Raw genomic sequence first — 23499 nt, 5'->3', positions numbered from 1 at the left:
ATAACAAATGGACATAGTGCACTTGAAAAAAGAGGAGTTTGAAAATGAGGTGAATCATATGGATCACCGTTTTGTCCAAGGGTCTCAAACTCAACTTACTACCTGGGGGCCGCTAGTATTAAAAGTCTGCGTGAGGCTGGGTGGCATCAAGTATTCCACAAAAAAGGACCGCAAAATATGGTCTAAATCCTAGACCACATTTTGTGGGCCTCCTCAGGCATTTTTAATTGTTAGTTGCACTACTCAGGTGCACTACTCAACATGCATGTTTTTGGAATGTGGGAGGATACCGAACCCAGGTCTTCCCCTCTCCACTTGTCCACCGTGCGGCCCAGTTTTCAACATTCATTCTCTATCGCTTATCCTCACGAGGGTCGCGGGTGTGCTGGAGCCTATCCCAGCTGTCTTCGGGCGAGAGGCGGGGTACACCCTGGACTGGTCGGCAGCCAATCACAGGGTACAAAAAGACAAACAACCATTCACACTCACAGTTAGTTTTCATTATATTGTAGTTGTATAGTATAGTATAGTATAGTATAGTATAGTATAGTATAGTATAGTATAGTATAGTATAGTATAGTATAGTATAGTATAGTATAGTATAGTATAGTATAGTATAGTATAGTATAGTATAGTATAGTATAGTATAGTATAGTATAGTATAGTATAGTATAGTATAGTATAGTATAGTATAGTATAGTATAGTATAGTACTATAGTATATATATTGGGATGATCTCCATGCAAACAGAATTACTCGGACTCTCAAAAACATGACATTATATTTGCCCCAAATGCTAAATTCAAATGTGCAAATGTTCAAATTGCCAAATGTGCAATCCTCATTATAAGAATCTCTGGCATAGTTTTGCACAATAATACAACATTTTTAATCAGAAAAGTGGGAAAAACACAACAGGTCTTCTTTACAAGGCAAAATTGTTGACAGCTCTCTCTATTGGATATCATTAGCTTGTGCAGGTGTACCTAATTCCTTGTCTAGCATTAAATATAATTATAACAGCTTTCAAAAACATATGATTTACAAAGCAACATTTATGTCCATCAAAATAATAAATGCCCTAAAGGCCAAAGGGCAGAATGAAATAAAACGAATCCCCAGACTGGTGCTTGCTGTCAGCCAGTGGTTGAGGTCGAAGGTTAAATGAGGTCAGAGAGTCTGGAAGCAGAGTTCAGAGACCTCTTAGATCAATGAAACAATGTTGAACATGATAGGCCTAAATGGCTGATTGATAAGAGGAAAAACACGTCAGATGGATTGATTGATTTCAGATCAGATGTTGAAGGCTAGATGTCAATATTGTTGTAATATATTTTATAACATATTTTTATTCAATAAAAAAATCTTTCAAGTTCCAGGTTTTCACGACACCTTGAAGTAAAAACCTACTACATCATAGCCTTATAGCAAGATAAGCCCTCCCCCCCAGCTTTGTAAAAAAAAAAAGGCTTCACTACACATCTTAAAGTAAAGCCTGGATCAATGCCAACTATCAGTCAGTCAATTACATGATAAATGTTATCATTTTCTTTTACTTCAGCAAATAGGCTAATATAACATGAGGTTAAAATGTTACTGTAATGTTAGCACTGTAGCTAACATACTGTAGCTATGCCCCAGTAGGGTTTACTGTTTAAATTCCATCATCTCACATCTTCCAGTACACTATTGTTGGATCACTGTCATTTATTTTGAATTGTTGAAAAATAATGTTGCCTTTTTTGCCGAAAAGCGATATGCTGATATGTGTAATATATAATAATATTATATATAATGTGTGTAAATATATACTGTATTATGGAAAGTTTAATATAGGTTATAATGGCAGCATTGTGTTTGTACTAAGGTCATTTTGAAGATCCTCCATTACGCTACGAAGCTACTTGGAAAAAACAATGCAAGATTTTCCAGGTGTTGGAGTATTTATGAAAACTAGGATTGCTGTTTTTCCCTCTTCCAAGCCTCCTTTGACCCGATGCTGGGAGGAAACTAGATTCTGGCTGTTTTCAGGCTGGTACCAGCTCACATCAACCACTGAGTCTCTTGCCCAGGCCACAGATTAAACCACATCTCTACTTTCATCTGAAGCCAACACCCCAGCTGAGCGTGCCCCATGCCTCTTCTTATCCCTCTCGTGCAGGGGGCCTAAAGGGGTGGCATGCAGGGACAAACCTGGTACCCAAAAAAGAAGGAGAGAAGAGAGAGAGGCGATTGAAGGTTTGTGGTGAGGGCGGGCGAAGAAAGGAGGCAAGGAGAAAAGGAGAAATGCACATTGTACTTTTCAAATGGATGGGAAATGATTCGCTGGGATTTGCTGACAATTATACGGTGGGGTTTAATCAATTCGGACCATTCACAGCGTGGAGAGGGCTGATCCCCCAGTACAAAGGAACAGACCGTGGGAGGGCGGTACCTGAGAAAGCGGCGGCCTGGTGTAAGTAACATGAGGCAACACTCCCCTCCCTACACATTGCACTGCAGCATATGGCCCCTCTCTGAACTTATTATCTAGCGGATTAAGGCCAATTGCAGACACCCAAGGGCCTGTGGCTACCTCCACTGCACCCTCCCTCACCACTCTCCGCCCCCCCAGGAATGAGGCTGACTGACAAGGGGCATTGTGTTGGGCACCTACACTGCCACACCCCTCACTTACCCTGTCATGCTGTACAGTTTGATGAGGTTATTTGGTAGCCAAGACGGGATAGGATCATTCATTTTTAAGTTACACCACCTACTGTACATATCAGCCCGCTCACTTCCAACTTATAATGTTTCAAAAGATAATTTCAGCCTTCACTCCCTGAGCCACCTCGACAAAAGGCCTAATAGTCGTAAATTAACATGACACACAGCTACGGAGTGGATTAAAAGCACCTGAACGTGAACATGCAGATTAGTCTGGCAGATATGAGGACTAAGTAGAATCTCATTCCAACTCAACATGCAAGATCAACATGAGCGCGGATATGCTGAGATTTTTAGGTGTTGATTAAGGATCCATTTTAGAGAAAAGCCGAGAGTATGAATTCAAAGCTTGATGACCACTGTGAGGAGACCTGAGCTGAAATATGTTGCGTGTTAGAAGTTGACAGGCAGGAGGCCGAGACTGTGGGAGGCCATACAGTAGTCTGTGGCCTTCCTGAGTATTCATGGAGAGAGGTTTGACAAGAGAAGAGCCCCCTCTTTAAGCCCTCATTTGATCTGGCGATGGCCAGGTGATCTTCTCCTTCCTTTTGTGTCACACCACAGGGGTTTGTCCGTGTGACCTATCTTACCTGGTGCCTTCAGGACACCTCATTTGGAGAGCAGCTCATTCGGGCGTCGGTGTCCCCCCCACCCTTCGTAGAGGTCCACCTGGACATAGGGTGGCAGGGTCAGCGGGGAGGCTTGATGCCTGTTTTGCTAATCTCCTCACATACTGGGAGGTGTTGCAGGGCCAAAGGCCAGAGATGGAGCAGTGAAGCCATCTTCCTAGTTCTTTTAGGCAGGATTAGAGGGCTCAGTGGGGGTTGGTGCTCAGAACTTAGGTCTCACCTTGGTCATCATGAGGGCATCTTTGAGGGGAGGACAAGCAGATCTGACTTTGATATGCTTCCATTCTTAGACCACTTGCCTTATAACCACCTCCAAAAGAAAAACAGTTGCTAAAGTTCTGTTTTGTCCATTGCGGTAAAGTATGATAAATCCTAACCAGGCTTGCATTGCAGCAGTAGCGTCTTTAGTGCCACCATAAATAAGCAAATGGTGTTGTACTCTAACGTGTGACAACTGGAAAAAAGGACTACAAAAATGACATGGTACAAGTTCGATCACGTTTGTTTATGCCGCCATTTTGGATCACAGAGTGAAGATGAAATCTTGTGATACTTGCACGAGATCATGTAATAAATAGAACGTATGAGAGTAGTTACTGTTGCATTGGTGAGAGAGTAGAAATATTGTTGGCAACATGTGCCTGCAATTTTGAATTATTTTCTTCTAGATTCGTGTATTTCTTTTGTTCTTCTGAGCCATCATATTTTTGTGTTGTTTCTGTAACAATTTATTTTTCTTCCTTGAATGAACCCGCGACAGAAGGTGACACTAATTTCTGGTTCCAACAGCAAAACATAAGCCTTCAATTTACCATAGCGTGTTCGCTGCAGGGAGTCAAACATAGGACACGTATGCTCGGCAGCGCACTTCGGCAACGTCATTTCCTGTATTAAATGGCAAAGTTAATGTTTATTGATTCTCAAATTTTGATATTTAGTTGGATATATTTTTTTCATTTTTGCAAATTGTGGTTGCTGCAGAATAATGTGTTTATTTTGTGTTATGTTGTTAGTTGATGGTCTGGGTTTTTTTTCCAACAAAACTAGGTAAAAGTTTAGAGTTGTCCATTTAATTGTCATGTGTAATTATTTTTGCATCATTTTCTGCATGTAAAACTATAATTATTATCTCTAAAATGTGTTTCTGCAAAAAAAATATATACAGTATATATATTATATACTGTAAATACAGTATATATTCTGGGATCATCACAGTGTCTACCGACAAAGATGTCTGCGGCTAAAATATTATTTATATTTTATTGGTGTTGCAAAAAATTTTTAAGAAAATACGTTGGAAGCCAATTTTTAATAACAGCGATAATTGTCACCATCATTTCCCTACTGGATCTCGTCAAGTTGTTTTTACACTGAATGTGAATGATTAATGCTTTTTGTGAATGACGGCAAGACACAGTACTTTAATTTCTTCTTTACATGCAAAACCAAAGCCTTGTCCTACACAAGCACATGACACAAAGAAAGACACTTGAAAGACAAAGACATAAATGTGTGTCCTAATAGTTGTTTTTGTAACAGATCTCCATGCAGAAGCACTCACCTCAAGCCAATCAACACCCTTTCTAACACTCTCTCACCTCGTCAAGAGCACATCAGAAGCTCAGCATCTCATCAAGAGAAAATTCAGTGTGGGCCCTAAGCACTGTTCTAACATTGAATATATTCAGTGCTAAATGTGAAGACATTCAATGGGACCAAAAATATGCTAAATGCTAATACTCTGCAATGCACAATGCTAAAACCCAGAAGAGCACCAGTGCCTGTGCAACTGTTAACAGTCCAGATTAGCTCCACGCACAACCTCGGGGTTCATTTTCCTGCATTTGCTTCAGTTATCGCCTGAATGAGCAGATTCGCCTGGCAGAGATCCGTTACACGCCGCAGCTGTCTCAGCCCACTCAAATCACATTAGCTTGACAAATCACATTATGTCCTCTTTTGCATCAAATGTACTTTTAATTCAGAGCGTCGCCTCCGCCACACCGCATGTGTCGGCATCCTTACCGTTGCCAACAGGGTCAGGTGTGTGTACGCACGTGTGACTAAAGAGATATTATAGGCTTGGGTGAGAAGAGTTAGTGACAATGCTGGCAGTCCTTCACACTGACGTGTGTGTTTAATGGCACACGCAGCCCGCCTGTCGCCTCTCTGACCCAGTGCTGTCACAAAGGGTCGAGGATGTGACAAAGTGCTGCTGTTTGTGCAGCGGAGGTCCCTGGTTTGTTGAGTGTGGGTAGGCGGGGCAAGGACAAGGGTGGAAGAAGTGGTTGGAACTCAGGACAAGGGTTGTGTCGAGAATGACAGTCTCTCTGGTTACAGTTGGGCCATGCATGCAAATATGTTAATTCTCAATATTCTGAAACAAAACCAAAAAAATGTGCCCTGCGATTGGCTCGCAACCAGTCCAGAATGTACCCTGCCGCTCGCCCAAAGTCAGATGGAATTGGGTGCTCAAAATTGTACCCTCACCTTGATATGCCTCCTCCGGACAGCAAACAACACAGAGAAAAAATACATTTCTCTATGCACATTTTTTCCCCCATCAGCACCACATTTGAATGGGTTCTTGCTTTGCACATGTGCTAACCTTTAATGGAAACATGTAGTGTAGTTTTAGCAGAATCCGCCTAACAAATGTACTTCCACTCTAAAATCAATCCAAAGTAATAACCGGACAAGTATGTGATGCAGTCTAAATGTAACATACAAAATAATCCAGTCTCCAAAATGGACACTTTCTTTCCATATGTCAGTCATCAAGAACACTTTCTGTGTCCGTTCATTCCTGATACACCACATATGCACTTGAAAAGCAGACTTCTCAGCAGCGAGTAACACTGTGTCCTATCTATAATAAATCAGTTGGATGAATGCAGGACAGCCGTAGTACACAGACACGGTATTTTACAGCGTCCTACTCCCCAGGCTCGGTGTGGACATTGTTAAGAGTGTGGCGATGAACCAGGCTGGATTTATCATCGCACCTCTGCTCTTATCCAGCTTCCTGCCTGAGAGATGTGGTAAATGTCCATTTCTATAAGCAAAAAGAGCAAAGACATGTGCAAGGTGCAAATGAAAGAGATATAGAAGTACTGCTGGAAGCCTTTTTTACAAGCTCAAGGGCACATTCGCCTTATGAAAATACAACTGAAACTCCAACATTCAATGCAGCTGCTGTGCTACAATTTGGAATTCAAAGTGGGGTGTTTTGTGGAAAAAAACTATACCTCAATACAAAACTTTGGCATTTTTAAATCCCAATGTTTGTAGTGTACAATAGATTGAATAACGATGAGTGTGTTTTGCTTTTTCTGATTACGCCACCATATGTGAATGAATTGTGGTTGCTTGGGCTAAAGTATCTACTTTAGCTGTTGTCTAAGCTTTAGCTAAAGCATCATTGCTGAACAGCCAGAGTGACTGTGACAATGGTGAGAGGGAACCTGGCATTTTTGATGGCAAAATTGCCCAGCTGTTCAATTCAGATACAAAAGATGAGGACTGGGCGGCACGGCGGTCTAGTGGTTAAGCGCGCAGACCTCACAGCTAGGAGACCAGGGTTCAATTCCACCCTCGGCCATCTCTGTGTGGAGTTTGCATGTTCTCCCCGTGCATGCGTGGGTTTTCTCCGGGTACTCCGGTTTCCTCCCACATTCCAAAAACATGCTAGGTTAATTGGCGACTCCAAATTGTCCATAGGTATGAATGTGAGTGTCAATGGTTGTTTGTCTATATGTACCCTGTGATTGGCTGGCGACCAGTCCAGGGTGTACCCCGCCTCACGGCCGAAGACAGCTGGGATAGGCTCCAGCCCCCCCTGCGACCCTCGTGAGGAAAAGCGGTAGAAAATGAATGAATGAAGATGAGGACTGATGGATTTTGGGGGGGAGATTATTTTAAAGGATGCGGTGTATTGTTAAATAGTACAATGAAGTTCAACCAAACTCGCAGTTTTGCTTCTGTTGCCTTCTGTCGACACAAAGCTTAAGCCATATAATTAAGTACACTTGTCTCAAATTGTACAGCACATGTTAAAATTTCCCCTTCACTTTGGCATTAAATGAATATGCATACTTAAACCGTGTTTGTGTGTGCAGGAGTAGCGGGTACATGGCTTCAGGTCAAATGAAGGCGTACACGATTGTAAAAAGTTTGGGAACCACTGGTCGAGGTCCAGCAAAGATTGCGTTCAACCTTAGCTGTCCCCCCGTATAAAAATGGAAGCAACACTATAGCGACAAAGTCTAATGCACAAGATTTTGCTACCTATCCAATAGATGTAATCTCCAAAGGCTTTCAAATAACTTCCCTTCACCAAAAACACGGATGTATTTCCCTGCTCAATTTCCCTGAATTCCGGGTAGCGTGCTGATTCACAGCATACACAAGAAACAATTATGCTCTTGAACAAGGAGTGAGAATGAAGGTCATTGTGACTCATGTACATGCTGGGAGGCGGAGTCGGCCAGTCTGAGTGTCTGAGGCTAATAACAGGAGAGTGGGAGGAAGAGGTGCAGAGTTAAAAAGGCTGCAAGGCTTAGTTAGGTGGGTGTAGGCGGATGTGTGTGTGTGTGTGTGTGTCTAAATACGTGCATGTTCTCTAGTGCAAGGATCCAAACTGAGAAGCGGTCTGCGGTCCGCAGCAGCCATGCAAGGGCCCTCACTGTAGCCTGAAGGCCACTCTACTGCAACTTCCTGTCTGTCTCTTTATATTTGACTCGTCTGTATTCCTGAACTTGTAGTGAAGAAGAATCCTCATCATGTTACAATTAAGACACCCAATTGGGTGTTTGTGTAAACTGATTTTAATACTCCTGAAACATTGGACACAAAAAGGGAAAAATACGACAAGACATGTACTCAAACATGTCCTCAAGACATGTACTCTTACTGTATTGCTGTACTTACTGTATACACCACATGGTGGCAATGACAAGCACTTCTTTCATCAACCAAAATATCTTTGTTGTAAAGTCATTGACCATTTTGATTATATACCTGAATTGACTCAACTGCGGAGAGTACCGGGCATTTATTTGGAGCCATATTGATGTCTATTGGTTGGTGGAAAAATGTTGCATTCATGTCAAAATGAAAATGGAATGCTTAAGCGCTTCATGTTTGCTGTATCTATGTGTGTATCATTATTGGAGGGTGGGGGGGTAATCCATAATGCTGTGCAGATGGAGGGGGGACTTAATGGCTTTCTCGCCATTACATATGATAAACACACTGAAAAAGTGCAAAAACATTCTACTATTCAAGGTCCAATTTGTGCATCCTGCACATAAGCATATCGCATAAGACAATGCAAATGCCTAATTTAATCGTCATATGCTTTTTCAAGTAAGTACTATGTTTCTTTTCAAACAGTATTCATGGCTTGCTTTGTTTTTGTACAGTGTGGAGGTCATTATTTGAAATATATATCAAAGACATGGGGCAATAAACAAACAATGGTGCTTGTACGTATATAACACTCTGACAAAATAAACATGGCCTTCTTTTTCTACAGTAAAAATGACTGAATTAGCATTTCTTCATCAAATACAGGTCAGAGACCTAAGGTGAGGCTGCTGTGAGCGGCTCTTCGCAATTTAGTGCGCACACCCTAATCAGTGAGTGCACTGACTTGAATCATGGTGCCTGCCAGTTTCTGTTTGAAAGTATGTCGCCAATGATATAAAATACTATAATATATAGAAATATTTATTATACACCATGACTTTCTATAGCCCGTGTAATGTGAGTGTGACATCATCATACTCGCTAATCAGACAGTAAATAAAATTCTGAGAAATGTCATATGGGGGCACTTGCAGTACTTTCTTCATCTTTAAGGGGGGTCGTGTGTGAGCTGGAAGGTGCTAGTCATTGCTGTTCTTCCACAGAGAGAAAAAGTGAAATGCTGATATCTACAGTCTGTGGAAAAACTAACAAATGAACACAAAATAATTACTGAAATTGATTGTTTATATTTGCGACAGTCGATAAAGGAAAATGTTATCCCTAACAAATGGGATTTCAATGTTTTTTTTGTTGTTTTTTTGTTCAGGAGTTTCTCGGGAATAATTGTCAGCATGAGCCATTTGGAAGATGACTGACGAAAGCAAAGATACGACACCGGAATGTGTTGCGGAAGCATGAAAACGTGTCACACATTCATCACAGAAAGAAATGCAATATTTATGTATCATCTGAAAACCTCTGCCTCAGACACACACACACACACACACAGATTGTTTAAGTATTCACAGCATTTCACACAAATCTTTTCCCACATCTTCATGGTTCTCCCTATAGCGTTCTTTCATAAAGGGATTAACATGCAGAAAGGTCTGTTAACATAACAATGACGGATGTGTTTAAAAATCCATATTTTAAAATGGGAATATAATAATCACCGTGTGAAAGTGACTGTACATCACAGGAACCCTGTGAGAAATAGACCCACCCCCATTTTCTCACAATTATCAGGGTACTGAATTATGTTACTTTAAATTAAAAATTGTTCAAAAAAAAAAAACGAGTAGCTCATTTCAACCACATTAGCATTTGTGCTAAGAGCAATGTCAGAAATGTAGCCCCTAAAAAATGTGTTTATTATTGTATATGGTGTGGGATTATACTGCTGATATTATAAAAGTGTATCCATCTAATGTCGCTTAATGCAGTCATCCAGCTTTTAAAGTGAGCAAAACAAGTGCTCCATGATTTCACAATTGTTCCAACCATCAGTGGGAGTGTATATTTTGTACTATTTGACGTTATTTTTTTCATTCGATTACAGTGTGTTATGGAAATGAAGAAAATGGCAACCAAAATATAACAAGCAGTTCTCAATTCAATGCAGTTCTATACAGCCATAATAATAAGCATAAAGTCAAGTAAATACCTGCCTGTGTATTATTTTATTTGTAAAGCAACATTTCTGATACAGTTCTTGATTTGATCGTATATTCGTTATTGATTTGGCACCACACTGTTTGTGCTAAATAAAAACATTGAAAGGAAAATTTTTGCAAGGCCGCAATTAATTTTGTTTGAAGACCTCCTGCTATGGTTAGACAACCCCTCCTCCTTCAAGGCATACACACACACACACACACACACACACACACACACACGCTCCCAGGACTACTAAGAAAACAAAAGCCCACTAATCATTTGAGGTCTGTGCTTTGTAGGTGGGAGATCGCCATTATCAGACGGTAGCAGTGTGGGGTTTTGTTGGGTTTAGCTTTGCATCCTCAATCAGTCACAGCTCACAGGAAGAGCTTTAATCAGGCTTCTAATGCAGCTGTACAAGAGGTGGGCCGGCCTTTTGTCTGGCCCTGAAAGGCTGATCAGAGGGGAGTCCTCTCGCGTTTCTTTACATTCACCTGCTGGGCCCTATTGGGTCTCTTTCTGGGAGAAAAGGACAAGGGGAAATGAATAAAGAACACGGGCAAAGTGTGGCTGCGCTCAGTCAGCCTTTGGGCTCATCAAGGAGCTCCTTGTCATCTCCACAGAGCCTCGCAGCTATACCCCAGTTAAGCCTCGGTCAGTCTCTTTCCCAGGCCAATTCAGACGCTCCCAGGAGCCGGCCCATGGACAACAACGGCGAGCGACAACACGGCCATGAGCTAATGACATGCTACTTGGAGGTGAATGGGAGAGGCAGTGCACAGAGGGGCTTCTGGGGAACCACGAGAAGACACTAAATGAATCACACAGTAAAAAAGGCAGAAAAAATAACATGAGTTGGACTTTAATTTAGGCACAATAGTACTTTCGCTTTCATACATCTGTATCAGTATACACCAGTATTCCATGAAAATGATTGCCATTAATATGTCTCCATCTTCGTACACGACTATTGCGCGGAACAAATTTGTCAATTTGCCCGCATGTTATTTTGAATAAAAATAGGAATCCCACCCGGTGACTCAGTCTTGTCCTGATATTAATGAATCCAATTGTGTTTTATTCTTATGAAACATGCACTCAACTCCCACCAAACTCATGATGCCCTAGCACCAAGCACCACTTGATGATGTCATTACTTGTTGACAATAATACTTTGCTAACATTTCATTTTAAAAATTGATCACGGCTGCAAAACAACCCACCATGGGGCCAAAGAATATTACAAGTGCCAGCCATTTGATAAAGAAGACAAGAAACACTACTGAATGAGTGTAATTAAGAAGTGCTTTTGGCTCTCCCTTCCCCTCTTCTTCTTCGCTCATTGCCTCTTTACTCATCTTTCTCAACAAGAGTCTCCAATAAAAGTAATTTCCTTTATATTCCTGTTCCTTTGCATTGTTTTACGTAGGTAAAACTATGATTATTCACTATAGAATGTGTTTTGTGTTAATATTTTTGGATGTCTCGAATGGATTCTTTGGATTTTAGTGCAACCAGTAAAAGCCCTGTAAATTCAGTCACAATTATTAGATTCCTTGGGAAAAAAAGAAATGTCTTTACTGTTTTTTTAATCAAAAAAAAAAAAATTCCCGTAGGTGATCAAAAGTTACATAAAACCACATACTATACATACTCAGACACTCTAGAAAAATATTGTATACTGTATACTTTTACAACCAGTGATGATAGTAATAATAGCCAACTGATTCATCATTTAATATTTGATCCAATATGTGTAATTGATTGTTGAAATATTGTACAGTCTTAAATCGGTTGGTGCAAAAATGGAGTGCACTACTTGGTTGCAACCAGCAGAGGCGCTGTTGATTCATCTCAAGTAGATTATGAGTTCCTTGGTATTTTCTGCCTTCTAATAATATGACATTTCCTCTTACTGACAAAGGATGTGTACTAATTAAAACATATCTACATTGAAAAACACATGTAAGGCACACTACAAAAGTAAAATGTATTGGGTTTTTTTTTCCTGTGTACAATAATTGCATTTGGAAGAATGCTACTGACTTCTACTGCCAAGCCAATCAAATGCTATAATGCACAAATGGATCTTTCATGTTAATTTAATACAAGGGTTTCAAGAGTGACCACAATGCATGGATAAAGATCTATTGAGGGGAAAAACAGTTTATCCTTTGCAGAGGACGTTTGCTCAGATTAAAACCTTATGGAGTGATGTTCTTACGCCATCTAGTGAGGAGATGGAGAGAGAACTAGTGTGTGTGTGTGTGTGTGTGTGTGTGTGTGTGAGTGAGCAGATTCCCTTAAAATCTACAGTATAGACCTAACTAGATTTTATATACAAGTAAATAATTGTAAATGAAATAAGACTAAATGAGCGGAAAACTACGTATCAATCCCAATAAATGTGACAATATTCATTAATTCATTAACATCTTGCAAACACTTAATATTGCTTAAACAGCATTGGCACATGGCAGATTGTCACTATGGCAAAATCTGCCTGCAAATAATATGTGTATGCACAGATCTTGGATAAAATATAGATTTGCAGAATAACCAAACTGTGTCAACGCTAAAGATTTCAATTTCGATGTTTAATTTCTGATACAATATTTTGCATTAAAAACAATGTTTTGCTTCGAATCCCAACCAGTCGTTATTTAATGTTTGTGACATTTCAGGATATAATGCATGCAATTTATGGAGCACAAGGGGGGTGGGGGTGTACTAATGGCTCGCGACCACCTGACAGTGCTTTTTGCTGCACGGGAGGCCTGCGCGTGGAGCGCACACGCACTTCCAAGAATGTGCTGGGACAAAAAGAGGATGGCTGCCATTAGGTGGGAGGGTGCCAGGGATTACACAAGAATTAAGGATGACGGCAAATCATCTATCCGAAAATTAGAATGCATTTCTTTTATATTATTATTATTATTATCCTAATGACAAAAATACTATTCATATAGAAGAAAAATCAACATGACCAAAAATAAAAAAGTGTTAAATTTGACTTTCAATATATACACACTTAAAACCTATCTGGCCTAATTTGTAGAGATTCTGACAGTCACTTGCTGGGGAAGGTCATGCTATTCACCTGTAAGTAAAGAAATTACCCTCGGCTAATTCCTGCTGTCCTTCAAGTGCAGTCTGACAGCCTGCTTTGCATTTTAATGCACACAACCTGATTATTAAATCTCTGTTCTTTTCTCTTTTTTTGTCTGACAGAAATGATTTGGGTTGCTAGGCAACATGACTTGATCAACGCTATGCAAATCCCCACCCCCAATTTCTTAATTCTTCTTCTATATATAATCAGCCAGGGAGCTCCTAATTGAAATCAACTGCTTATGCAGGATAGAGGGGTTAACCTTTATAAAGCACCCAAAGGACACTTTACAATGGTATTTATCAGTTGTCATTTTTATTCTATTTATTAAATTTATAGTAATAATAACACTGTACATTTCTTTAATTATATTAAATGAATTACCATTCGAGATAGCAGAGGTTCCTTGGCTTACCAAGGCTCAAATCATTCCTAAAACCCAAGGTTTTTGAATGTTCAAGTATTTACAGTACAAAGAGTGACTGATAAGTTCTCAATTACAGAATTAAAGAATCTTTTATGGTGCCACAATGGAGATATGTTTTACAAATGATGGTATATTTACATTGTCAAATATTGTCCATATTCTTTAATTATCTGCATGAAATGGTGCCATATTTTTGAGAAACGTTTTAAATTAAAGCTGTTGAGATTTCCATCACATGTCAATTGCTTTATTTCAAATGTACGGTGCTTTGAGTATGAAGGCGATATTACAAAAACTCAATTTAAATATGAAAAAATGTCATATTACATGTACACAGTGACACATTCAATAATTACACATTCAGGAAAGGCAAGAACAGCACCCAAATGTCATAGCTTTAACATTATACTGTATAGAGACATACTATTATGAGAGTCATTTCAAAAATGTTGTTCACCAGAGGGATTTGCAAAGCAAGACGTGTGTTTCCCACCTTCTTCTGTACTTAAAATATGAGCAACCGTTTAGAAATGGGCATGAATTATTTAGCTTTCACCTGAGAGCACTCACATTACTTCATGGGAAGCGGTATGCACAAAGCAAAGCAGTTTGATTTTCCTACATAATGAGCATTTCTTGAGCCATGACTGAATCCTAGAATTTGATGAAATGTCACAAATCTTCGCCAATATGTATGTAATCAAAATTGGCCTTGGGTTTTTGGTTCTTAAAAGGTTGCCGTTATAAGGTTGTGTTTAACATGTGGCGTTGAGTGTGTTTGGAGTGCATAAAAAATTCAGCATAATTGTGTCTCTATGCACTCAAGCCAAACATCGGTGAGGTTCGTCAATGGTGTATGAACAAACGCTCTCGCTGGGCCTGGTTCATGGCTCAACAAGGCTGAGCTATACAAAAAGTTACAAAACACATGGGCTCTGTTATATGAGACAAGAGAAACAACAAGTACTAGAATACATGGACGCAGCCCTATGGACAACTAAAGGTGATAGTCGTATGTTTTAATGTTCTTATTATTGTCTAATCCTCTAACAGTATTTTCAAACAATGAGAGATAGAGTACTGATACAATGCTGTAGTAATACAGGCACATCAATTATGTAGAATATGGATTTGTATAATAGTCTATATCAAAAACGCAGGCAAGCACATTAGGCATGAGATTGGCCTGCATTTCCCTCACAAACACCGTACTGACGCAAATATAAGACAACCTTGAATAAAAGACCTCTTTTTTAAATTATTATCATTGAGACACTTTTTTTTAGAGCAGGTGTTATGCCTGCATCTGTCCAGGACACTGGCATGTGCAAGTGACAAGAAGAAAAGCTTGGACCTACTTGAGGAGAAGTCAGTTTGTGTGAATACATTTCTAGACTCTGATAATAACAATGGTATGTCTTTCTTTTTTTTTTTTTAACCTTTTCATAGGGGGAAATAGGTCAATACAGTAGTTTACTCAGCATGCCTCTGCTGGTTGAAGTGGAGTAGTGCACCCCATTTTGCCTCCTCAAAAGAGTCAAAAGTATCTCCTAAGAAATTCTTGCTTTTTTTGTAATTTCTTGATTAGACATTCTGATATGGGGCAAAGTTAAAATCAGGGGTGTCCAAAGTGTGTTTTGTGCAAAAAAATGAAAAAAATAGAGCAAAATGGCAAAAGTAAAGACAAAAAGCAGACATGTTAGTACTCGTAAATAATAACACAAATCTTTAATGTATATAAAGAGTTTTCTTTTAGCCTTTTTGTAAAATAAAAAAAAATAGAAAAATATAAAAATGACCGCCGGCATCCTTTGATTTTTCTGTATGCAACCCTCAGTAGAAAGGCACCTGGTTTCTAATAATTGCACTGTATGACTCCTTCGCATCAATTTATCACACATAACACTGAAACGTTTTACTTCTCACAATACATCCTGCATGTCTTTTCAGATGGCTCACTGATGTGCTCTTCCTGTTCATCTCTCAGGTGCTTGTTGTATTTCCAGGAAACACACAAACAACGCCGCTTGGCTGCTTAGTATTCACATCACGTAAAGTGGGTCTGTGTTCCTCATTTAGTTCTCCACTGTACAGCTGGGGAGCTGGCCATGGTGCTATGCAAATGAGTCCACATTTGAATGGGGGTGGAGGTAGACACAAAGCTCAATTAGAGAGAAAGAGAGGAGGGTCCGTGGGGGAGCGTTAAGTGTCTGCAGGGGAGGGGGAAGGGTGCAAAAAACAATGCCAACCTGAGAAAAGCAAATGGGGCTTTAAAATGTATTTCTAATTTCTTTTGACAAGCTGGTGGATCTCACAGGAGTGTCACACATAACCAGCATGCACGTCCTCTTTTGTTTAAAGGAGGATTAAAGGTGGATTGGTGGCCATCTTACTGCTGGGTGTTGATGCCCAGCTGCAGTGCATATGACCCTGTGCCTGTACGAGTGTCCTTGGAGGTGTCCCTGATGACATCAAACACTGGTTGCCAAGGCAACAGCTGCACAGGAAAAAAGTAGTGGGGGGCATGTTTGTTATGTGAAACATAATTAATATGCACACAGAAGGATTTAGAATCAGGCTTTAATTGCAGTTGTTGGCGCGTGAAGCTGAACTGCATTGGAAGGCTGCATGCAACAAAAAGGAGGACTGTCAAATGAGATTTAGTGAGCTCATTGGTCAGAGAAATCATTTGCATGACTGCCAAGGTTATTTCCTAATTATTTCCTTTTATACAAGAGAGATGGGCTTCATACTGTATGGAGTACTTACTGTATGGAGTACTCCTCCTCCTCAACACCAATAGTTGAGCCAAGGTGAGGCACCAATCCATCAGTCAGGTGACTTTGTGTCCACAAATTGCAATATTTTCACATTTTGTGCATGAAAAGATTTCTAATATGGGCTCAAGGTGGAGTCGGACTTGATCAGGCAGAAACAAAAATCATTTCTATGACAAAGTGATGACCTGTAACACTGCCATATATCAACACCAAACATTTCATCTATAAATAAAATAGACTCCACACTGCTGCCTCATCACCCAAAGCGTAGTACAAAAGTAAAGGTGTTTTGGTCAAACAGATATGCATGTCCTGTCACCAATGCCCACACGCATACACACACAGCGAGCAATGGTCTCATCAATATTGCATGTTTCCTTATGTTTATGCAATGGTGGCTGTGCTGTAGACGCTGCACTGTGCTCATAACAAACAAGCCAATCACAGACAGACCTAACCCCGCACAAGTTCAAAATCATTGGCAAAGGCAGAATAATAGCAAGGATAGTACAATTGTTCAAGCACATACCTGGTTAAGCTTTAATTCTTTGCTTGTGGATGGTTAATGCAGGCTGGCAGTGCTGTAAAGACAACAACACCAAGCTAGGAAATCAAACCGTTGCTGCAGTGATATATGCAAATGAGCGGCTCTTGCTGAATGCACGTACATTCATTATTCATAAATGAGTCCTGTTTATGCAAATGATGGTATGCGGAAACACGGGTGGGTGTTGAGACATACTGTCTGATTCAAGAGCTGTCATGCTGTCTGATCTTAAATGACTGCAATTGTCTGGTTTTGTCCAAATTAACTGAAGGTGGTGACATTAGCACATTAACCATAGTGGTAGTATATATATATATATATATATATATTCTTTCCACTATATACTATATACATATATATACATATATACACATATATACACACACACTCACGCCAAACTGTCCAAACCTTCGACTAGTATGGTTTATATTTTTTGTATTTATGTACCAACAATATTTATGGGGATATAAAATTGCATATTTAGTATATATATTTTTTTATTCCATAATTATTAGCAAAAATAAAACGTGTTTGATACAGAGAAAATCAGTATTTAGTGCGCATTTCGTCCAAGGATTAACAGTAACGTCATCAACCAGCGACGAAGTTGCGTACACATATGCGACCGTCACCCAGTGCTAGTTTCAATTCAACTTTAAGTAGGATTCACTAACGCGAACAAGCGAGTACTTGGGGAAGTGTTGTCATCAACGGTAAATAAAGTGTGCTTCGGTAACTAGTTTTTAGGCATTATGAAAAATGATGGAATTGGCGTAGCGCAAAGTGACGTAAAATGCGCGAACATCATCGTTAAAAGCATAAACAAGCTAATACAGCTAAACTAGCAAGTACCCACTTGCTAACTTTATCGTCAACGTTGGGTTTTTTGAAGGACGAGACTCGACCTACCTTTATAGCACCTTTATTGGCGCCAAGTGAAAAGCTTGTCGTAGTTTGAGCATCCTACAAAGATAACTTGCTTTCTCTCTGACATGTTTGACGTCCTGTTTTGCAGACATGTTCCATGACAGCTCACAGAGAAAATACTGGACGTTTAACAGCGAAGAAGAAGTGGAACTGTTAAGATGTGAAGCCAACCAGAAGTTCAGGAAAAAGGCGCTAGATAGCGGGAAGGTAAATACTATAACGTATGCACAGAAGCTATTAAAGTCACGAGGAGGTGTTTGATCAACAAGCTCTTTGTTGCATTGAAATGACTCCACCCATGCCGCGTTCACGGCAACCCAAATCAGTCAGACAAATAGAACCCAAACATGTATAACAGCATAACTTCTATGTTGCTACAATACTACTGATAGAAACATAATCACATATTGTTCCTCACCTCCAACCTGCCAATTTTGACTTGATCCCGCCTCTTCCTGTCTGCTTCCATAGCACAAAATAATTGAGTCCATCTTCCTGGAGCGTCATGAAGAAGACATTCTCTTCAGAAACTATGAGAGGAGGCTGCTGGACTTCTGCAATGTGTTCAAGCCTACAATGCCAAAATCTGTTATTGTATGTAATTGCATTTTTTAGGTCAATATAATCTCAGTTCTCTCATGTACATATGATAAAGTTGTGTTTGCCGGCACAGGGAACAGCCCTCATGTACTTCAGAAGATTCTACATGAACAACTCTCTCATGGAATACCATCCAAGGATTATCATGTGAGTAAAAGTTGGTACTGGTACATTTCCTCATGTAGTGGTTCAGGATGTTTATGTACCCAACCAGGGCCTTCCTTCCTCCCTGAAAATGATTGTCTTCTGAACATGTCGTGTCCTCTTGAAATGAACTCACCATAGCCTAAATTAGATTAGCTTTTTCTTAACCAGTCTAGCAGCATCTATACCCCTTTCCCTTTAAACACTGCTTTAACACTTCAACTTTACAGGTGCCACATCTGCTTTGCAGGCAGTTTGTGTTGTTATCATCTACTGCAACATATGGTCATGTTTTTTTTTTCCTGAAGGTAATTATATTTGAGGTGTAGCGTTTATTAAATACAGAGCGATAAATTGGAGCATGGTGCCAATTAGGGCAGAAGCCACTGTTTGAGGGGAATGCGGTCAGTGCCATGTTACGGCACATATCACGAGTGGAATTGAAATACACAAAATGCAAAAAAGTAAACAATACACTACTTATCATGCATGCTTTCATTACACTGTTTCAGGCTGACATGCGCGTATCTGGCCTGCAAGGTGGATGAGTTCAACGTCTCCAATAGCCAGTTCGTGGGCAACCTTGTGCAGGAGACCACAGCAGAACAGGAGCGGGTTTCAGAACAAATCCTGGAGTACGAGCTGCTGCTTGTTCAGCAACTCAACTTTCATCTGGTAGTCCACAACCCCTACAGACCCCTGGAAGGCCTGCTCATTGACCTCAAGGTGGGTGAACCGCTAAATATAGAACTAGTAACGTTGGTTAGTTTGAGTACTTGGAGATATATATATATATCCATTTTTTTTTCAGACCAGATATCCTACACTGGAGAACCCGGAGTCACTGAGGAAGAGTGTTGATGACTTTCTGGCATATGCAGCCATGACAGATGCAGGGCTGCTGTTTTCTCCATCACAAATCGCCCTTACTGCTATCCTGAGTGGTGCCTCAAGAGCTGGTCTCAACATAGAGAGGTAGGTCACTTGGAGTTGAGTCGTCTCTTTGTCGTGTACAAAACGCACATATAAAACCTTATTTTATTTCATGGACAAATATTTCATTTGCTAGCTACCTGACTGGATGCTTGGGACTGAAGGATGACAAAGAAACCCTCTCCAAGATGTTTGATTCCATGAGACGTGAGTAAACCGCACTTCCAGCTGGATGCCACAAGATGGCGATGTCACATCCTCTGAAGGCCTGCCTGTCTGCCTGTTGTAGGGATTAAAAACCTACTAAAGAGATACCAGCTTCCACAACCTCAGGAGGTGAATGTCTGCAAACAAAAGTTGGCAAGGATACACGCAGAATTTGGCACAAGTTCAAACAAGTAAGCTAACGATGGTCATGCTTCACTCAGACATTGAATTAGGAACAACGCTTCATTGGGATCTTTAAAACATTCTACTTTCGCAAAGATAACAATGCTCCATTTTGAGTGACTCAATAAATGTAAATAACATTTACGGTGCAGTGTTATATAATAATGAACCTTTCTGAACAAAGAAAACTGAGCATTATCGTCTTTGTGAAAGCAGAATTGTTGATACAGGTGATTTGATCTCATGAGATGTTATTGATGCAACTGCAGGTTTCCTTATGATTAACACATTTGCAGCTCTACTAGGGAACCCTTTACAGTTTATACCCCACACATCTGAGTGATCCACTCCTTTTTTGCGTCATGTCACAACAGTTTTATTTCTGCCAGGTTGCCGTATCTAAGATGCAAAAGAGTCAATATCAGGTAGAAAAATAAAAAGGAACACATTGGCCTGTATGAAATACAGCAAAGTACAGTACAGTAAGAGAACGCCACATTCCTTTTGGGGGTCATCCATACCTGGTGGGTACAGCTGATAATGCTTATCTGCCTGACTGCCAGTTGACACTTGGTGAGGTCCGTGATATCATTACGTGCATCTACAGTTGAGTAAACAGTTTGGTCAACTCTTGAGCTACAGGACAGGCACAGATTCACACAGTGCAGCTTTCAGTCACAAGGAGGCCAACCCAGGTTGAATCTGTGCACGGTGTGACTACTTGTGAAGCTAAGAGAACAGTCACGAGGTGTAAAGGTGTTTGTGTGTTCCAGCACCTGCTTTGGCTGGAGAGACTGCAGATAAGTAAAAGCATTAGGTGGTGATGTACAATATGTACTAGCTGGGGGTAACATGCACAGAACGGGCTACACTTAAACAGGATCCCCTAAATAAGACTACCTTTCTGCTGTTTAGCTACATTGTACAAACACACATTGCTTCTGTATAAGTCGACAAAGCAGCATATAAAAACTGTCATGTGGTTGTTAAAGGAGGAAGAGCTGGATGTAAGGATGGTGTGTAGAAAGGAAGTTAAGGCTTGTGTAGTCTTATTAAAATTCCCTGACGACTGCAGACAATGCTACCTCTTTACTTTGGTTGCCCCGCCCACCCCATCCCGTGCTACTATGCCCACATCCAGGGAGTTCATAGAGCTTACTGTAGCTCAGGTCCATCTAGTTTAACATGCCGTCTGTGTCTAAAGCATATTTGGGAAAGGCTTTGGAAGGACAATGTTCATGTACACAGCTAGTCTGTCCTCTCGATGGAGGGCAGCAGCCATATTGCATTTGATCTATGGGGTTTGTAGGCCACATGCTGCAAAATACAAGCTGACTTCAGGCTCCACGCCTCTCGCTCTTCCTCGCCGGCACTGTGACTCTCAGGTGTGATTCCGCAGTATTCACATTACCTGGATGGCAGCAGCTAGAGACAGGATGGTGCACTCAGTCCTGGAAGATAGAGTGAACATGTTGGGAAAAGTAAATGCTGTCACTATTTACTATTGTAAATGTACTTACTTGAAATGAAGTGATGAAAACTACACATCTACGTTACATCAATGATAATGGGAGATGATCCTCAAAACATGTCACTATTTGCTTGCAACAGCAAACGCAAGCGAGGCTATGAGGAGGATGGCCACGTCGCAAAAGAGCCACGCTTGACAGAAGAGGTGAGGCAATGGTCCACCATTCCATTTTCACTTGCAAATCAGCTATTTAAAACTTGTTTTATTTCAGGAATGGACTGATGAAGACCTGATATGATAATTTCAATTTGTGTGACCGACCTCCTTCCACTGCTTAATTGCAGTACAATGGGGTAAATTGCCATTCATCAGCAATTGTTTGCTTCCATTCTGTGACTAAAAAAAATAAAAGCTATTTTTCTAAACATTGTGTCTTGTCTGACAATGAAACAGTCCAGCTACTTAACAAAAACTGTTTAATAAGTGCATGCATGTCTGATACAGTCGGTACTATTTCCAAAAACATCTGCTGTAAACACTTTGCATTATACTTGGTTTCTCTGATTATGTCTTGCTTGGCATTACAAAGTTTGGAGGAAAAAACAGCACAAAAAAGCTTAACCAAACAATCAAAATAGCTGATACAATCTGAGGGAGAAGAATTCATCTCACTTATATACTCATGATCCCAGCAAGAGAATTTATTCTTATATAAAATAACCATATTTTGTTTTTCACCAAAATAAGCATGCTTGTTTCAGCACTTTGCTGATCACAACAAACTTAAAATAAATCAATCACTAATTACAGTATAAAAGCATCCTTGTTCTGAATCCAGTTACAAAAGAGATAACTAGCTTCTTCATGTCAGTTTCCTCATATGAAGCAAAAGGGGGGGTTGACTTTGGCAATCTCTGTTAGCAGGTACAGATAATCGAATCCAAGCATTCTCCCTCAAGACCAAGGGAAAGGAATAAAAACCAAGTTGGAATCTTCCACACAGTTAAAAAAAACAAACTAAGGTTTTCCTGTGCGTACAGCTGTCAGTCACTGGTGCAGGTTTCTTATTAGAACTGCATTGGTTGTACTCAGCTGTTGTTGCATAGCTCTTGGCGGTGGCAAACAGGACAAGATGGATGGGACGATTGGACGACATGAGGCATGGTGGTGTTGGATGGGTTGCCATGGAGATGAGGGTAGAACATACTACGTCTCCTCAGTGCAGCACCCCAGTGGAGGAGACTTGTCGTGGGGTGGGGGAGGAAGATGGGAGTGAAGAAAGGTGAGAGGGTAGAACGGATGTGGTACTACCTGCTGCTGTTGGACATGGCATACTGAGCCTGCTTCTGCTGGAGGAGCTCTGTTATGGCCAGCAGCTTCTTTAAAACATGCTGCAGAGGGAACAAAAAGAAACATGCATCTACCAAGCTTAGAGACAATTGGATGGTAATTGCAGAAAAATGTATTATATAATATATATATAACATTACTCAGTGCTCTTTGACTTTTGACATGTAAAGAGTTATGTCAGGTGTATATATGGATACATAGTGACTATTAAATGTTTTTATGTTGATTTGTGACTGGTGTGTTTGTGACTGTGCTGGTGGACATCATAACAACGTCACTTCCCATCACATTTTCTATACCGCTTGTCCTCACTAGACTCAGGGGTATGCTGGCGCGCAGGAGGCGTACATCCTGTACTGTATGATGTCAAATACCTCATCACAACCTTTAAGTTGAAGTATGTGGGGTTTGTTGATTTTTTACTTTATTAGAGCTAAACCATTAATCTTAGGCGTTTTCAATACAAGTTACAAGCTACAAAATCTATATGGTGAAGCAATTCTTATTTGTGAGTTTAAGGCCAGGATCCTGTTTGAATCAATAAAAGCATGTTTGCCATTTGGGCTGCAAC

At 40.3% G+C, this 23499-nt stretch overlaps 2 protein-coding genes and 1 long non-coding RNA gene across 5 annotated transcripts in view; 1 reads left to right on the top strand and 2 right to left on the bottom strand.

Annotated features, from left to right (window-relative positions):
• Positions 1 to 10865: 10865 nt before the first annotated feature.
• LOC131128201 (uncharacterized) lies at positions 10866 to 18300 on the bottom strand. Its single transcript, XR_009129603.1, has 3 exons — positions 18023 to 18300; positions 17096 to 17147; positions 10866 to 16283 (listed from the first exon to the last, which is right to left on the bottom strand). It is a non-coding gene; the product is annotated as an uncharacterized LOC131128201 (long non-coding RNA).
• ccnh (cyclin H) lies at positions 17700 to 22003 on the top strand. Its single transcript, XM_058070825.1, has 10 exons — positions 17700 to 17826; positions 18129 to 18247; positions 18512 to 18634; positions 18714 to 18787; positions 19297 to 19510; positions 19596 to 19759; positions 19854 to 19924; positions 20007 to 20115; positions 21719 to 21782; positions 21850 to 22003. The coding sequence occupies exons 2-10, from the start codon at positions 18131 to 18133 to the stop codon at positions 21874 to 21876; spliced, it is 963 nt and encodes a 320-aa protein (XP_057926808.1). The 5' UTR covers positions 17700 to 17826; positions 18129 to 18130; the 3' UTR covers positions 21877 to 22003.
• The window catches only part of rasa1a (RAS p21 protein activator (GTPase activating protein) 1a), a 20190-nt gene continuing 17925 nt past the window's right edge, over positions 21235 to 23499 (bottom strand). For 2 of the 3 annotated variants that reach the window (XM_058070822.1, XM_058070824.1), the window contains exons 25-26: positions 22890 to 22969; positions 21235 to 21558 (exon numbers count right to left, since the gene is read on the bottom strand). In XM_058070822.1, coding sequence (XP_057926805.1) covers positions 21510 to 21558; positions 22890 to 22969 — 129 coding nt within the window. In that variant the 3' untranslated portion in view covers positions 21235 to 21509. Of the gene's footprint in view, positions 21559 to 22037; positions 22970 to 23499 lie in introns of those variants that run through there. The other variant, XM_058070823.1, reaches the window with a different exon arrangement.

This window comes from Doryrhamphus excisus, chromosome 4, assembly GCF_030265055.1.
Source record: "Doryrhamphus excisus isolate RoL2022-K1 chromosome 4, RoL_Dexc_1.0, whole genome shotgun sequence".
In the NCBI taxonomy this organism is placed as follows: Eukaryota; Metazoa; Chordata; class Actinopteri; order Syngnathiformes; family Syngnathidae; genus Doryrhamphus; species Doryrhamphus excisus.
The sequence above is the reverse complement of the archived record's forward strand: the minus strand, read 5'-3'. Positions and strand labels throughout refer to the sequence as shown.